This window comes from Mus pahari, chromosome X (genome assembly GCF_900095145.1).
Source record: "Mus pahari chromosome X, PAHARI_EIJ_v1.1, whole genome shotgun sequence".
Taxonomy (NCBI): Eukaryota; Metazoa; Chordata; class Mammalia; order Rodentia; family Muridae; genus Mus; species Mus pahari.
In genome coordinates this window covers 135,951,565-135,969,721 of record NC_034613.1, presented here as the reverse complement: position 1 = coordinate 135,969,721, position 18,157 = coordinate 135,951,565, and the positions used below count along the sequence as shown (strand labels likewise).

At 40.5% G+C, this 18,157-nt stretch overlaps 1 protein-coding gene across 1 annotated transcript in view; it reads left to right on the top strand.

Annotated features, from left to right (window-relative positions):
• Sms (spermine synthase) overlaps positions 1-18,157 on the top strand; it is a 48,310-nt gene that overhangs the window by 6,952 nt on the left and 23,201 nt on the right. Inside the window, exon 2 of the mRNA XM_021187641.1 lies at positions 16,086-16,206. Within this exon, the coding sequence (XP_021043300.1) occupies positions 16,086-16,206 (121 nt within the window). The remainder of the gene's footprint in view (positions 1-16,085; positions 16,207-18,157) is intronic.

Below are 18,157 nucleotides of genomic sequence, written 5' to 3'. Positions count from 1 at the left end.
AGGGCGTCAGATCTTGTTATGGATGGTTATGAGCCACCATGTGGTTGCTGGGATTTGAACTCCAGACCTTCAGAAGAGCAGTTGGGTGCTCTTACCCACTGAGCCATCTCACCAGCCCCTCTTTCTTTTTCTTTTTTTTTTTTTTTTAAAGATTTTATTTTATATATGTGAGTACACTGTTGCTGTCTTCACACCAGAAGAGGGCATCCAATCCCATTACAGATGGTTTGAGAGTCACCATGTGGTTGCTGGGAATTGAACTCAGGACCTCGGGAAGAGCAGTCAGTGAGTGATCTTCACCGCTGAACCAGTTTTCTAGCCCTGATCTCGATTTCTTTAAGCTGATGGAGGTAGCATATGGTAAAGTCAATTTGTACTTTATATCAAGACACCTCTATTAGCTTTCATTGGATGCTTTTATCTTATTTTAAATGCTTTTTGAGGGACACTTGCTGCTGAAAACATATAACCAAGGCACTGAGAACCTCCTCTTCCCCTCTCAATAGAGGAAAGGTACTTTTTCAAGTCAACTAAAGCCCTGAGCCATTGAGAGGAGTTTCCAGTCGAATAACTGGTAGGCAATTTGTCTTGTTTGTTTGTTTTGAGAAAAGAGAGCCAGTTTGGTTTTTGCGTTGGAGGAATTACCAGTTTGGAATCTTCTCATCTCCTCTGCATACAATTAAAATCTGTATTTGAATTGGCAGCTCCTTAGGAGTTGAGGCTACAGCCCTGAGGCCTTTAGTAACTTTGATCTTGGTACTTTTGTTTTTGGATTTGCTATCTTAAAGAATAGTGATGCCAATCTTTAATTTAATTGCAACTCCCTAACCTATCTACACTAAACTAATCCTTGTAGCTAAGGATTCATTTATTAAACTACTGGACATTTGCAAGAGTGTGGTACCTGTGATCTGCAGACAGTGGAAATACTGAGGTAGGGGATCCCAAGTTCATGTCAAGCCTGGGTTGCATACATAGCAAGGCATCATTAAAAGATATTGTCTTGTGGTTGTATGTTTAAAACTTTGTCCAGTATGGCTATGAGTGAGTTGACTTTTTGGAGTCAGTAATTATTCTGGGTGTTTAAGCTACCATTTCACTACATTTGTAACCCAAAACTGCTGGTGAGCCCTGAAGCTCTACCCACCATTTCACGGTAGTTCAGTTACAAGATTGCTTCTTTTGAAAAGTGAAGAAAAGTCAACTGAGTCTGCAAACCAAGAATGTAAATCATGCACAAATGCTCTTTTAAACCCTTAACAACTAGGCATTTTTCCATATCTCGGAAAAAAATCTGCTGCCCTATGGTATGATGGGCTTGGATTTCATTAAAACAATAGTGTCATCTGTCTTCTTGGAGAAGTCATTGAGGACAAGGCTATACTAGTAATCAAGCCCCAAACCCAAATGAGCCAATAGCTTTTCTAGATTCACTGAGAATCTTAGCTGTGTAGTTTAACAAAAGCATCTTAATGCTTTTCTCTCCATAAAGGCATTAATGATACCAAAATCACACATTATGCTGTTGGGTGGGATAATCAATAAAAATGCTTGGAAGATCATCAAGTGATACATAAACTACTTAACACTAATTACAATATTTAGGACTAAATACTTTGGAACTGTACTAGCTGTTAAAGGTGCTTAGGTAGATATAAAAACTTACAAATTTAGCTTACTCAAGAGATTTGGAAAGTTCTGGCAAAAGAAGAGGTGGAGTAAGTTGGCTTGTGAGTTGAACCCAGGAATGAGCAGATTATTTTTACACTAGAGTGGAAATTCTCAGTGAGAAGCCTGGGCAGTCAGTGTCCATGCTGTTGCTTTACTTACATTAAAGCAGGAGTTCAGACAGGTCTTAATGTTCAAACAAGGCTAAGTGATGTGCCTGCCCACAGACCTTCCAGAGGTTTTTATTGGCCTTAGAAAATAGAGTTGAATATAAAGGTTTCTGAAATGTAGCTTAATAAAAAATTTAAAAGAAACCATTAAAAAATATTTTCAGGACTGATGCCTTGGATCAGCCTTTGGGAAACTATGTTTTATAAAGTGGCATGTTTTTGTGTGTGTGTGTGTGTGTGTGTGTGTGGTTTTTTTTTTTTTTTTGGTTTTTCAAGACAGAGTTTCTCTGTATAGCCCTGGCTGTACTGGAACTCACTCTGTAGACCAGGCTGGCTTCGAACTCAGAAATCTGCCTGCCTCTGCCTCCCGAGTGCTGGGATTAAAGGCGTGTGCCACCACACCCGGCTGGCATGTTTTATAATGACACTTAATGTTGAAGCTTTGAAAATATCATACTAAATCTTAAGTGCCTCAGTTTTGGTTTTGAGGCGTTGGCAATGAAGATCATAGGTCTTCCTGTACAAATGTCTGCCGTTTCTAGGTCTGGTTTGTCTAGTCTGAATCTTTCGTGGTTTTGGTGTTAGAAGAAAGAGCTTGCTATTAATTTCACTCCTTTTGCTATGAGGTATAAAAATATGGTAAGGTGAGACTTAACAAAATAACTGAGTTGGTGAGATGGCTCTGCTGGCACAATCCTTGGAACCCACATAATAGGAGAGAATTGGCTCCCTCCAATTGTCCTCTGATGTCTACAAGGGATCCTACTCACAAATGTAGAAAAAAGCTAACATGTTTTGTGATTTGTTTTTCTTTGAATAAAGATTCTGGCTTGAAGAGGCTACAGAAAAAGAAACTGCTAAAGTAGTTTTCTGTAGATTTATCTTTTTTTTTTTTACTTTGTTTTTTGAGACAGTGCCTCACTGTGTAGTCCTGGCTCTTCTAGAATTCACTACATAGACCAGGCTGGCCTAGGCCACCTAGAGGTTCTCAGTCTTCTTAATGTGGTGGTGACCCTCTAATACAATTTCTCATATTGGGGTGACCCCTGACCATAAAGTTGTTTTCATTGTTACTTCATAGCTGTAATTTTGTTACTGCTATAAATCATGTTATCACAATGTGATATCACAAGATCTGTGTTTTCACATGGTCTTATGTGACTGACCCCCCCCCCCGTGAAAGGGTCATTTGACCCTCAAAGGGGATCTGACCCACAAGTTGAGAACTACTGTATTTGACACTGAGAAAACAATATGACACATCTAGGAAGGACTCAAAGATCATAAGTCATCCTGTGATACATCAGTTTCAGTAGCATGAATTCAGAAGAAGAAAAGAGTAAACTCTGGCTACAGCTATGAAAAGAATGAAAACAGAAAAGAACGTTAAAAAAAAAAAGATCTAGCCCAAGTCAACTAGCCACCCCCTTCTGTTTATGACAACATTGGCATCTTTGGGAGGTATAAAGGTCCTCAGTCACCACTTCTCATGTCCTTATGACAAATAATTGGGCCACATCTCAGGCTGGCTCAAGGGATAGGAGAGTGGTAATCATTCTCTTTAGCTTCATCCAAAAAGGGAGCACGAGAGAAATTGTGGGGTTAGCCAGGCTTTTGGTGGTGCATGCCTGTAATCCCAGTATCTTAGGAAGTGAAGGATTAACTTGTGTTAAAAAAGCACTCCTCCCCCAAAAAACAGTTGGGGACAGCAAGAGACATAGCATTTATACAGCATGCACAAGGACCATGGATGGCATGGTTCAGTACCACAAGAGAAGAAATACAAGACTGCCACTTTTTCATCATGACTATCTAGCTTCTATTCATTAACATTACTACTACTACTACTATTACTTTTACTATTAGGAGGAGGGAGAGGAGAAGGAGTATTGACAAGATCTCACTATGCGGCTTTAGCTGGCCTGGAGCTCTATGTAGACCAAACTAGGCTTGAACTCAAAGAAATCCGCCTGCCTCTGCCTCTGCCTCTGCCTCTGCCTCCCACATGCTGGGCTGATACCCTGGCCTCTGTACTGACTTAACTTTTAAGTGGACAGAATCCCTTACAAGTCAGGTCCCTAATATTGCTATTTGTATTTCCATGAACAATTCAAAGATTACTGTCTGAGTATATGGGCCAGCCTGTGAATCAGCAGTGAAATAGCATTCAAAGACATCAAACAGTTCAAAAATATACTTTGTGATGGCAAAAAATATTATATTTTGGAACTGTCCTCAGGAAGCCTCCCCCACAGCATAATTAGCAAAATTAACATTTGGGTGCGGTCCTTCACAGTGGACCTCCAAGTGTTTAGAAGGCGAGAGAAATACAAATGCCATGGGAGAATAGTAGAGAGAAGACAAAGGACACAAGTCAAAACAATCTAAACATAAACAGAGCCATATGCTGTGACAAATTCCAGATGGGAAAAGGGTCATGTGAGGGGCCTGAGAACCTGTACTTCAGAATGTTTCCAGATGACTCAGAAACAGTCAACCTTACTGGATCTCTGTGACCTCAAGGCAGAGGAATATGGAAACATTTTCTGTAAAGATCCTCAAAGTAATATGTTCAGGTGGTGCAGGCAAATCAGGCCCAAGTCTCTTTACTTACCCACAATTTACAACTCTTTAAAAATGCTTAGCTAGAGGGTCAGATTAGAGCAGAGCAGCTAAGCTGGATTTGGCCCAAGGACTTTAATATGCTGACTCCTGGGTCTAAGGTCTTTTCTAGCTCCAAAGTCTTGATCTACAAGGACATTTAGCTCTAATTTGACAATCTGAATTTCTAGAAGTGACTGTTCAGAACTTAAGCCTCAAATAACGCAACCGTAATTTCCTGTAGTTAAGTCAGCAACTTATTAATTAAATGCTGTAGAAAACCGTCAGTCATCTAAGATGCCTTCTTTTTATGGAGTATATGGAAAGTAACACTTGCCACTAGTGAAAACCATCCCATGAGAAAAGAATATTTAGGGGACAGTCTCCATTTTAAAGTCTTAAATCACCAGTCTTTGTTCCCAATTTAAGAAAAAAACCCAATAGGCTTGGAGGAAATAAATAAAAGCTGTTTCATTTAAAAAAAAAAAAGTAAATTAGGGAAATGTCAAACCAACAAGGCTGGCAAAAAAGTCAGAAAGCCTATACTAGGAAAGTACTAGGTAAACAAACCAAGTAACAAACAAAAACATTACAGACCACAGGTACTAGGATAGGGAAATACTATGAACAACCTGATACGGACACACATTTGACAGCTTACAGAAGAGATGGGCATATATTTCAGCAACACTTAACTGTCACAGTTTACTCAGTATGAAAAGGGCAATATCTTGACAACTGTACAACTGAAGAAAACTTAATTGTAGTGTGAAAACTCCAAGGGCAGATGAGATGGCTCAGCAGGTAAAGTCACTTGCCACCAAGCCTGAATATCCATCTTCCATTCCTGAGGACCCACAGAGTAGAAAACAGTTCCCATATGACATAAATAAATACATAGATATATGCAATTTAAAACTAATTTTTTAAGAATGCCAAAGAGCTGGGCATTGGTGGCGCATGCCTTTAATCCCAGCACTTGGGAGGCAGAGGCAGGCAGATTTCTGAGTTTGAGGCCAGCCTGGTCTACAGAGTTGAGTTCCAGGACAGCCAGGGCTATACAGAAAAACCCTGTCTCGAAAAACAAAAAGAAAAAAAAAAAAAAGAATGCCAAAGAAATCTTGAAGTTACAAGGTTTCACTAAAGAGTTCTAACAGACATTCAAAGAAAACTAACAGTTGCCATATTCTCTTGAAGATAGCAGAGAAGAGAAGGCCTCCCAAATTTATGAAGCCAGCAGTAGTCTAATACCAAAAGCAGACAAAGATATTCCAAAACTGGTAGACAAATCCTTAACAAATAATATTCAGCAATTTAGAAAACAGTTTCCTAAAGACCAAGTAATAATAACTTCATCTAGGCATATAATAATGTTTCAATAATTAAAAACTATTAGAAAAAAAGAAATCTGATCTCACTATATTGTAGGCCAAAGAAAACTTCACACTGTCATAATGAATGAGGACAGAAAAATTAATTTGATAAAAATTTACACCTATTCAAGATAAAAGGATAGAGAATTGAAGCTAACTTCCTCAACTCATTAAAGGGCATCTACAAAGACTATACAACAGCAAAGCGTGAACCACTTACTTTAAGGGGAGCAAGGCATATCTGTTTTTACCACTGCCAGCAAACCCAGCAATGAAGTAGAGGCTAATCAGCAAGGCACGCAGAGGTTACCAGCTTTCATGAGGGAAAACAGGTAGCGGTAGATCCAGGATTCAGTCATAAGCAGGTGGGCTCTAAAACACATCGCATTTATTTTTATGTATGGGAGCAGCACTGTGTCTTGGCATGTGTAGCATGTATATCAAGGTCAGATGAGCCCTCCAGGGGAATCTATTGTCTTTTTTTTACCTTGTGGATTCTGAGAACAACTCAAATTATCAAGCTTGGCAGCAAGCCACCTTTTACCCCTAAGCCAGTGGTTCTCAGCATGTGGGTCATGACCCCTCCTTTGGGGGGGCATCCAACAAACCTTCACAGGGGTTGCATATTAGATATCCTGCATATCAGATATTAACATGATTTATGACAGTAGCAAAATTATAGTTATAAAGTTGCAACAAAATTTTATAGTGTGTGTGTGGGATCATCACAGCATGAGGAACTGCATTAAAGGGTTACATCATCAAGAAGGTTGAAAATCACTGCTCCAATAATTCATACCAACTAATGGTATTTATCTTACCACAAAATGAATGGCAGGTTTTACCAAAATCTCCATTCGTATGCTTTTTTTTTTTTTTTTAAAAAAAGTTCACTTATTTTTTTATGCATATGGTTGTTTTGCATGCATCTTATATCTGTGCAATATGTTTGAGTGCTCTCAGATTCTCAGAGGCTAGGTGAGGGTGTTTGATCATCTGGTGACAAAGTCGGTCAGTCAACAGGTTATCCAGGAAGGGAGTGAGAATTGAAAAGAAAAAGATGATTAGACAACACTGTAGCATGACCCCAGCCAGTTCTGAAGCAGAAACAGGTTTTTTTTTTTCCAGTACCATTCTAAGTACATGCAAAGAATAAGGTCAGTTTTAGGTCATAGAACAAACAATGCATTAAACAAAGTCCGGTGGTATTCAAGGATCAAGATGATCAAGATCTTGAATTACTTCCTTGTACTAGTTTAAAGTCAGATTCTTACCTGAGCCTATTTCCCTGTCCTAGCCCAATGTCAAATTCCTGCCCAATTTCTAGAAGCGACCCCAAGAGCTCTCCACACTCTGGAACTGAAGTTATAACCTGTAGCTGTTACATGGTTGCTTCGAACTAAAACCTCTTATCTCTCCACCACTTCCATGCTTTTTAAAAATTAAAACAGATTCAAAGATGCCACCATAGATGTGCTAATATGGATGGGAACTAAAAGCTCAGAGGCTTTAACCTTAGACAAGAAACTATGCACAACTAAGGAATCGTGAGAGCAGGAAAATAGTTTACTCCAGGGAAGAGCACCCCAGTTGGTTATCCAGCCTGAAAGCGTACATACAAATATCATCATACAGATTGAACAGGTTGTATTTATTTAGGAGTGTGTCTGTATGAAGTAACAATAAATAAGGAAAGAGGCCACAAATTTACAAGAGAGCCATGGACAAGATGGGGGAGTTCATGGGAGGGGCCTTAGGGAAGGGGGAGAGGGAAATGGAATAATTATAATCTCAAATTTATTTAAAAATAAAAAATAGGAGGCAGAGGCAGGCGGATTTCTGAGTTTGAGGCCAGCCTGGTCTACAAAGTGAGTTCCAGGACAGCCAGGGCCACATGGAGAAACCCTGTCTCGAAAAACAAAAAACAAAAAAACAAAAAAAAAAATAAGTTTTACATTTTTAAGTGTGTGTGTGTGTGTGTGTGTGTGTGTGTTGTAATGTTCATGCATACTGGTGCTGTGGCTCCTGTTTTATGGGACTGACACACAGTGTCTGAGCCATAGTGTGCTAATGTAGAGGTCAGAGGACAACCTGCAGGAGTTAGTTCTCCTCTAACATGTGGGTCCTGGGTATCAAGCCCAGGCCCTTCTGGCTTGGCAGTAAGCGCCTTTACTCACTGAGCCATCTTAACCAGGCTGCTGTGCTTTATTTCTCTTTCTTGGGTAAATTCTCCCATAGGTGATTAGAAGGAAGAGTGAGGTTTGCTCTCCAGATGAGCATAGGCTGTGAGAGTGAATTGAGACCTGGGCTTGTCTCCTTTTTTAGACTCCCAGTTTTAAGAAGAAAATGGCCTTACCAGGAAAGAGGTGGTATAAGTTTTGATTAGCATTTTGTTTCCAACCCAAAGAGGCCTTAGAATTGTATGCCAAATCATATTTCTTACCTTCTAGGGTAGGTATATTATGGGAAGGTAACAGGAGCTGGCCCCAGGTGTCCTTGGAAATGTCCCTTAAACTGTTTTCTGTTGAAATGGGAATGAGACAGCAGGGCAGGGAAATCATCAGCAGCACATTTCCATTAAGTTATACTTGATATACTTGATATGCTGTGAATTTTAAGAAATGGTCATTGCGACTGCTACTTAACATTTCCATCTGTCCTTCCTTAATGTGTGCTTGCTTGAAAGAAGTCTGCGTGTTATTTCTGTGTTGGTGTCGTATGGCTATTAATCTAACTTCAGTTGGTCTTTTTTTTTTCCTTCTTTCTTTCTGAAGTTTATTTTTCTTGGTTGTGTTCTTTATGAACATAAGAAAACATGATCTGAAGTAAGCCTGACCTAAAATTGCTGATCTCATTGTCCTGGTTTGCATTTTATAGTCATACATCTCCTCTCTGATAAAACAGTAGCCTAAGACTGTGGCTGCAGGAGTGTTGACAGCAGGACAGATGCAGAGGAACAGCCCTGTGGTCCCCTCACACTGTCCCCAGAACTTGGCAGACTGCCATTTATTGTTGGATGAGGAGAAGGGATAGGACAGAACACCACCTACCCTGTAGGCAGGCTCTTTACCTGGTGTCTTGTAGCTGTGCCTGAGCCTAATAGAGATTTGTGTTAGAGGGGCTTTGTAGGTCTTGCCTTGGTTATCTCTGAATAAACAGAAATAGGCAGGCTGAGCTCATTTCTTTGGGTTTATTATGACAGACCTCTTAAGTTATAAATCAGATTTTAACAGATATCCACGAAGTGTATTTCTAAAAGGTTTTATTTTTATTTATTTATTTTTTTGCTTTTTCGAGACAGGGTTTCTCTGTGTAGCCTTGGCTGTCCTGGAACTCACTCTGTAGACCAGGCTGGCCTTGAACTCAGAAATCTGCCTGCCTCTTCCTCGCGAGTGCTGGGGACCAAAGGTGTGCGCCACCAACGTCCGGCTTAAAGTTTTAATTTTTTAAATTCCTGCATATGTATGCATAGCTGCGTGTTTGGGAGCCCAAGGAGGCCAGAAGGAGGCATAGGAATCCCTTGGAGCTAGAATTATATAGGTAAGCTGCTTGATGTGTGTGCTGGGAACTAAAATCCAGGTCTTCTGGAAGAGAATCAGCAAATGACTTTAACCACTGAGCTCTTTCCAGTATAGAAACTGTATTCTTAATGGTATTTAGTCTTCACGTGAGCCCACAAGATATCTAAAAACAAGATGAAAGCCTACACCACTGTCTTTATTTCGTGCCCTGTCTTTTCCTTTAGGTAAGATCCCTGCTTGATTCTGCTAAGGCATGGTAATCACTAAGGAGTATCTGTCTACCTAACCTATCCATGCCCCTTTAAGGCTGGGAAGAGCCATTGACGGAAGCCTGCAGTTACCCTAGATTATTAGAACAATAAGGTCTTGTAGGCCAAGCTTAGCCTGTTGGAATTGCTGGGGTCAGGTTTCTTTGCTCCCATTAAAGCTCCAGCTGTAACTTGATATATGACTCCCTGGCTATATGGTAGTTTTCAATATAATATTCACAGAGGTCTATGACCATCACCATGATGAGTTTTAGAACATTTCCATTGCCTCAGAGAAACAAGTTACTCCTTAGTCATCGTCCCAGTTCCTCCTTTACTGTTCATTCCTCCCAGGCTCTGGTAGTTGCTAATATACTTTTCTGTTTTTTTGGAGTGAACTTTTATGACCACATCATATAAATAGAATTGTTTTTTAGTATTTTTTGAGATCTGTGATGAATGTAGCATGTATCTGTACTTTGTTTCATCTATGACTGAGTAACAGCCCACAGTATGGATATAGCACACTTGGCTTACCCACTTATAACTTGGAGTCGTTTCTGCTTTTTGGCTATTATGAGTCATGTTGCACCAAATAATCATATCTGCTCCTGTTTGGGGTGATTGTCATGCAGGTGTGTGTGTGTGTGTGTGTGTGTGTGTGAGAGAGAGAGAGAGAGAGAGAGAGAGAGAGAGAGAGAGAGAGAGAGANGCAGATGTCATACAGACCCTAAGAGTACACAAATGCCAGCCCAGGCTACTATACCCAGCAAAATTCTCAATAACCATAGATGGAGAAAACCAGATATTCCATGACAAAACCAAATTTACACAATATCTTTCCACAAATCCATCTCTACAAAGGATAATAGATGGAAAACACCAACACAAGGAGGGAAACTACACCCAAGAAAAGCAAGAAAGTAATCTTTCAACAAACCCAAAAGAAGATAGCCTCAAGAACAGAATCCCAGCTCAAACAACAAAAATAACAGGAAGTAACAATCACTTTTCCTTACTATCTCTTAACATCAATGGACTCAACTCTTCAATAAAAAGGCATAGACTAACAGACTGGATATGTAAACAGGACCCAACATTTTGCAGCATACAGGAAATGCACCTCAGTGACAAAGAAAGGCAGATACTACCTCAGAATAAAAGATTGGAAAACAATTTTCCAAGCAAATGGTCCCAAGAAACAAGCTGGAGTAGCCATTCTAATATCGAACAAAATCAATGTTCAACTAAAATACCACACACAGCTATGATTTACATGATTTTTACTTTGATTTATCAAGAGATGCATGGTTATAACAAATAAATATTTAAGAAGCCAAGGAGGATGGGGTCCACATGAACACAGTACCAGTAACATAGGACACCTGAAGAATGAAAACAGAACCAATTACCCCAGACTATTCACCTCATTATATCAAATGACCCCTCCACAAAATGATGTTCAAGTGGAAAAGACATGATATCAACCTGCATTTAGGTGCAGCAGACTCTAGTCAGAACATTCCAGGTCTCAAGTAAATTTGGAAGCCTGAGTATATAATGTCCTCCAAGACTTTTGCAGTCCTGGGATGGAATGAGGGCAGCCTTCAAGTTACCCATGCTTCCCAAACTAATTTGGGAAATCTATGGTATCTACCCTGGAACTGACTGAAGCAAACACGTTGGAGCTTCTTTGTTGGAGGCTGAAAATCTGAATAAGAAAACCAAATAGCAACGTCATATAGCAATTTATAGTTATCAAATTATACCAGATTTTCAAAGCACTCATAAAGGTTGCATTTGTTTCCCCTCCAACTCCTTCACCTTTTCTAAGACAATCATATACAACCAATACCCATTCTATGGTTGAATACATTAAGTCTCAAAGAATTTAAGAGTGAGTTCTGAGATTCCTAACTGTGAAAGAAGAGGACAAATGGGTGCAATGGAGGATTGAGACTTAAAAATCAATGATACAATAGAAACAGATGTATGAAAGCTGGGGACTTAGACAGGTGGACTTAGCACATAAAACAAGCAGAATGCATAGAAACAAACACTTATCTAGGACTAATTGGCTATTCTGGGTCTTTTGTTGTTCCATATCAATTTGAGGATTTTCTTTCTCTTTATATGAAGAATTAAGATGAGGATGTCGACTGTGATTTCATTGAATCAGTAAATTGTTCTGGTAGGAAGATCTTTTCTTCACAATGTTAATTCTACCAAGCTATAGGCTTGGGAGGTCTTCAAATTCTAGTATGTTTTTTAATCTCTTCCTTCACACATTTAAAGTTTTCACTGTAGAGGTTTTGTGTGTTTTTTCTTTTGTTATTATATCCTAAATATTTTATTTTATTTGAGAAACTGGGAAGATGAGCTTGTCCATGACCTCTTTCTCAGCATGCTTGTATTAATACTCACATGTATTAAAACTGGTAAAAATTTAAAATCAATTATGTATCATAAAAAATGTTTAAAGTGGTTTATTCCCTCTTGCAAAAACACTTAGCAATCTTTTAATTAGCTTTCACCTGTGGCTATGTTCAGACAGTAGAACTAGGGTGTGTCTTTCTTTTTTTCTTTTCTTTTTTCATCTGCATCTTCTGGATTTTTTTCCCCATCTATGAAGAACATGAATTTCCTAAGTAACCGTTGTTGTGTTTTCTGTTTGGTGGAGTCTTGGAATGAAGTGGGGCATGGGGGTGCCTCTGCGGGCCCATGCTGAGGCATCCCTTCCCCCTCTGAGGTACCAGCCATAGGACAGCATAGCATAGAATAGAGTTTATTATTCAGGGCATGGGGAGGGGAGTTGAGAGAAAGGGAGAGAGAGAGAGAGAGAGAGAGAGAGAGAGAGAGAGAGAGAGAAAGAGAGACCGACCAACTGAGAGCATGCACAAGCAAGAGAGCTTAGCCCTTGCTGATTTCCCAGAGAACTCTAGGTTAGTTCCATCTCATGGAGCTTAAATGGTTTGAGCCCTCCTGTTGGGAGAGCAGTTTTGGGGGGGGGTATTAGTGATGTGGTGTGGAATTCCCAGGCTTCATAATTAAAAAATATGCTTGACTAGAATAGAAAGTCACTACCCCCCCCCCCATTTCAGAAGCCAGATGCTGTGGGAATACCAGAGCTGAAAACAGTGCAGACAAAAAAAAAGTTCCAATTCCTTCCTCTTACAGAGGAGACTTTTTAAGACTGCCCATAGGATGGTTGGCTGAGTTGGCTGTGGAGTCTACATGAAAAATGGGATTTGTTCACAAGACACAGTTGGGGTTTTACACCTTTAGAAAATTCTCATGTCATTCAGTGTGTCCATGGCCATAGTTTTTCTAAAATAGTACTCTTTGAATTTGAAAAGTCCCAAGTGGGGAATAAGTTCCTCTCCACCGTGTGTTAGAAGTGTCAAATTCCGTAGGGCAGCATCTAATATGCTCAAGTTTGATAAGAAGCATTTTGACCCTAAAAGGTAAAAAAGAAGCAGGAGTGTACCGTTTCCTGTCTTTATCATCATCTTTGCCTTTTCACATGTCGCTTTAGGCTCCAAAGGTCTCCAGCCAGCTAACCTGTTGCTTACCCCACAGCAGCACAAGCAGCTGACCTTTCTTAGGTTGAGGAAGTTAGGTCTTTAAATGAGAGGTTTCCCAGCCTGGGAGTTTGCCTGGGGCAGAGGCTGTGTGGTTTGTAGGAAAAGGGTAGGGTTAGGAAGTGTTTCAGAGTATACAGGAAATGGTCTTTATTTTAATTTCCATATTTGCTAATGGGATACAATTTTAAATACGACATTTTTATATGGTCCTATAGCTATTTACTTAATTGTGTTTCACATATAGTTTATATACAGCCTGAATTTAGTAGTATAATTTTACAAAATATTTTGAGTATACTTTATGTTTGTCCTGTCACCTAAGGTTAAATGCTGAAACATTTGCTTGTCAGTGCCATCTTGTCTGTGCTCAAAAACTGTCCCATTTTGGAGGAATTTGAATTCTAAATTTAGATTACAGAGCCTCATCCTAGGTAACGAGAAGAGACGTCATGCGCCTGATTGCGATTTCAGATTGGAACTGTGTGAAGAGTTGCCCAGGAGGTGGAGTCCAGTAGCTTAGATAGGTTTGGCCTTCAGCCATCTGGAGCGAGGGTCAGAGGAGGAGGTTCTCAAAGAGAGTCCTGTAAATGGATCCCTGGTAGAAAATGAGGCACGGAGAGATGACAGCCCTTCCTCACCTCCGAAGAGTGTATACATGTGTACATACATGTATGTGTGAGAGCCAGAGGTTACCTTTTTATGTTATTCCTCAGGTCCTGACTCCCTTTCTTTTTGAGGCAGAACCTCTCACTGGTCCATGTTAGGCTGGTTGGCTAGTGAGCCCCAGGTATCTGGCTAGCTCAGCCTTTACCTCTCCAGCACTGGGATTATAAGTATGTCCCTCTGTGCCCAACTTTTATTTTTAAATATGGGTTCTGGGGATTGGACCCATTCTTATATAGCAGGCAACTATATAACTGAGCTCGCTCCCCAGCCTCACATATAGGCATTTCGGCCTTGTTTTTTCGAGACAGGGTTTCTCTGTATAGAGAAACTGTCCTGGAACTCATTTTGTAGACCAGGCTGGCCTCGAACTCAGAAATCCGCCTGCCTCTGCCTCCTGAGTGCTGGGATTAAAGGCGTGCGCCACCACACCCAGCTATTATTACTTTTCTTTCCCCCATTTCTATTGTGCCCCTCCCTCCCTCCCTCTCTCCCTCCCTCCCTCTCTCCCTCCCTTCCTTTCTCTGCCTCCCTCTCTTCCCTCTCTCTCTCCTTTCCTCCTTTCCTTCTTCCTCCTCTTCCTCCTTTTTCTTGTCTTTTTTTGGTAGTGGTGTTATATGTGGACCATGTGATTCATTGTAAGTTATTGTCAAGTAAGGAAAGCAGGTAGCAGCTTGGAAAATGGGGCATTGCATTGTTCATTAGACAAAAGGACCCTGGGAAAGGTCACTGTTTTGGAGCCTTCGAAAGTTTAGTCATGATTCAGGGGTTATATATACCCAACTTTCTTGCCCAGCCATTGTAATCAGTTTTCTTTTCTTTTTCTTTTTTTGTTAACATTTTATTTTTAAGTTGCTTTTGTGTGTATAAATGTTTGCCTGTACATATGTCTGTGCACATGTACGTTCAGGGTACATATAGGCTAGAAGAGGCTATCAGATCCCCTGGAATTGGGGTTTACATACAGATGGTTATGTTAGAGATGGGAGTTGAACCTGGGTCTTCTGTAAGAGCAGCAACTTTTTTTTTTTTTTTTGGTTTTTCGAGACAGGGTTTCTCTGTGTAGCCCTGGCTGTCCTGGAACTCTCTCTGTAGACCAGAGAAAGGCCTATTTCTTCTTCTTCTTTTTTTTTTTTCATGAGGAGCCAGTCTGCAGAATTGGTTCTTCATTTACCCTTATCAGGAAATGGCTTATTGCAGAAGGGTAAACTGAATTTTGCTCTTTAAGTAATTGCCATGTTCTTGAAGATTCTTACTTTGCCTGAGCCTGTTGGAGGTTAATGAATGCTGATTTGTTTCATTGAGATAGGGCTTTGCTCTGTAGCCAAGGCTGGCCTGGAACTTACAGTGTAGCCCAGGCTGGCATGATCTTTTGGCAGAGCATCCTGTCTTATTCTCCAGAGCCACCATGCGGGACCAACTAAGTATGACTTTAAGCTTTACTTTGAGGGACAAGTTGTGAGGTGGAGCAGGATGGCGAGGAGAGGGGGAAATACAACCCAGTAGTTCTTTCTGTGGTTCAGTTTTTGCTGTTTTCAAGTATGTCATTCAGTGTAATTTTTTTTTAGATTTATTTATTATATGTAAGTACACTGTAGCTGTCTTCAGACACTCCAGAAGAGGGAGTCAGGTCTTGTTACAGATGGTTGTGAGCCACTATGTGGTTGCTGGGATTTGAACTCTGTACCTTTGGAAGAGCAGTCGGGTGCTCTTACCCACTGAGCCATCTCACCAGCCCCAGTGTAATTTTTAATTTTTATTTTTCATTTACATATCAGCAGGTTTCTTTTTGTAAATATTTAAACAATAAACTGAAAATTCCCAAGTTACTACTGAGATTCATCAGTAATCTTTACACATCCCATTGCCAGGACTGTGTGTTCTCTTTAATTTATTTAGACTAAAATGGAATCTCATCCTTTTGAAATTTCTGGTTTTGTTGAATGGTTATTGTTCTGTATCTTTGCCATACCTATTTGTGGTCAGTTCTTGTGTTCTTATTGGGTAGCCAGGTGTTCTTTTAACTTTTCCATACAGGATGGAGGGTATTTAGATGTTTCTATACATTTCAGTCATCAAATTGTGCCACATTAGCTTTATTTATTTTTTAACTTTAATGTTTTATTGTTACTAGGGATAGAACCCAGGGTCCAAACCATTTAGAGGCAAGTGTTGTACTATTAAGTGCTACACCTCAGGCCTTAGCTTTGCTTTGCATGTCTTTCCTAATCACCTTCCCTTATGTCCTGTCTTCCAGCTGATGGTGAGGCCATTCTGAAAGGCCTTCAGTCCATTTTTCAGGAGCAGGGGATGACAGAGTCAGTGCACACCTGGCAGGACCATGGCTATTTAGCAACTTACACGAACAAGAATGGCAGGTAAGATGATCTCATGGGCTTTAGATGGGAACACAGCTGGGACCAGGAATGATATCGAAGATTTTTTTCCTTTGAGACACTATTTCTTTTGTATAGCCTTGGCAATTCTATATACCATGCTCGACCGGAACTCAGAAATCTGCCTGCCTCTGCCTCCCAAGTGCTGGGATAAAAGGTGTGCAAAACCACCGCTTGGCTATAGTATGCCTTTTTTCTTTTTCTTTTTTTTTTTGACAAGGTACATGTAGCCTAGCCTAGCTTACTCAGTAGATCCAGGATGACCTTGAACTCCTGAGTGCTGAGATGACAGTAATGGTGGAACATGACTGATTTATATGCTGCCAGGGATTGAACCCAGGACTTTGTACATGTCTGGCTTTTTGTCGTTGTTGGTGTCCTCTGACATCTTTTTTTATTCTTTTGGTTTTTTGAGACAGGGTTTCTCTGTGTAGCCTTGGCTATCCTGGAACTCACTCTGTAGACCAGGCTGGCCTCGAACTCAGAAATCCATCTGCTTCTGTCTCCCAAGTGCTGGGATTAAAGGCGTGCGCCACCATGCCCAGCTTCTCTGACATCTTTTAGAGGGGGCTACAATTCAGTGCTTTCACAAAATTCTCTTGCCCAGTCATTTCCCTCGGAGTGAAAGGCAACTGGGGGGGCTGGTGGAGATGGCTCAGTGGGTAAGAGCACCCAACTGCTCTTCCAAAGGTCTGGAGTTCAAATACCAGCAACCACATAGTGGCTCATAACCATTCGTAACAAGATCTGACGCCCTCTTCTGGAGTGTCTGAAGACAGCTACAGTGTACTTACATATAATAAATAAATAAATAAATCTTTATAACAAAAAAAGAAAGGCAACTGGGCATCGGTCTCTCTCTCTCTCTCTCTCTCTCTCTCTCTCTCTCTCTCTCTCTCTGTTTTTCTTTAAAGCTCCAATGATTCTTCTATCTGGCTAGGACCAAACAAGGCCCCTGGCAACAGAGACTGTGTGACACTGACAGACAATGATCTGGAGTTGGTTAAAATAGATTTTTGGAGCCCCACTCCCACCCAGTACACACACACACACACACACACACACACACGAGTTTCTGCTAAATGGGTCTGGGTCAGAGTCCTCTCTTCTGTTGCATTTCCAACAAGCCCCTGGTTGCGTTGCTGCTGGCTAGAGCATTGTTAGGAGTGGTTATCTTTTACCAAAAACTATAGTAAAATACACAATGAAAAAAGTCAGGTTCAGAAGGATGGATACTGTGTATTTTACTTTATGTGGAAACTGCATTTAAAATTACATGTGTGTGTGTTTATTTTTGTCAGTCATGAAACTTAAAAGGGGATCACGAGAAAGGAAGAGATCCTAAAGAAGGTGGGGAATGGGGTAATAGAACACATGCCACAAGAAAGGAGAAGAGAGAACTAACTGGGGGGTGGGGATGGGGGTGTCTCTCAAGGATAGGACAAACCCAGACTTGTATTCTGCCTATGTGGCCAACTTCATGTGTGTGTGTGTTTAGAGGTTGCCTTAGATGTATCTAAAGTGATAACTTCTTCCTTAAGGGTGACCTAAATTCAACAGGATCACTAGCCTTCTTCACGTCTCTCCTATGCCCTGCTTCAGTTACTTAAAGGCTTCCAGAAGCAGAGGACCCTCAGCTGTCCCTACATCTGTCTCATGTAGACCTCTACTTATTCTCTCTCTGTTACTGCTCTGTTATTGTCACATCACTCTGTTTTTGCTATGGTCCATTCTTTGTCATCCAACAACAACATCCAACATGGTTCTTTCACCCAGAGAATAGTGCTCTTTCCTGCTGCTCCGTCTTTCCAGCCACGTATACATGGCACTTAGAATTCTTCTTCTTCTTCTTCTTCTTCTTCTTCTTCTTCTTCTTCTTCTTCTTCTTCTTCTTCTTCTTCTTCTTCTTCTTCTTCTTCTTCTTTTTCCTCCT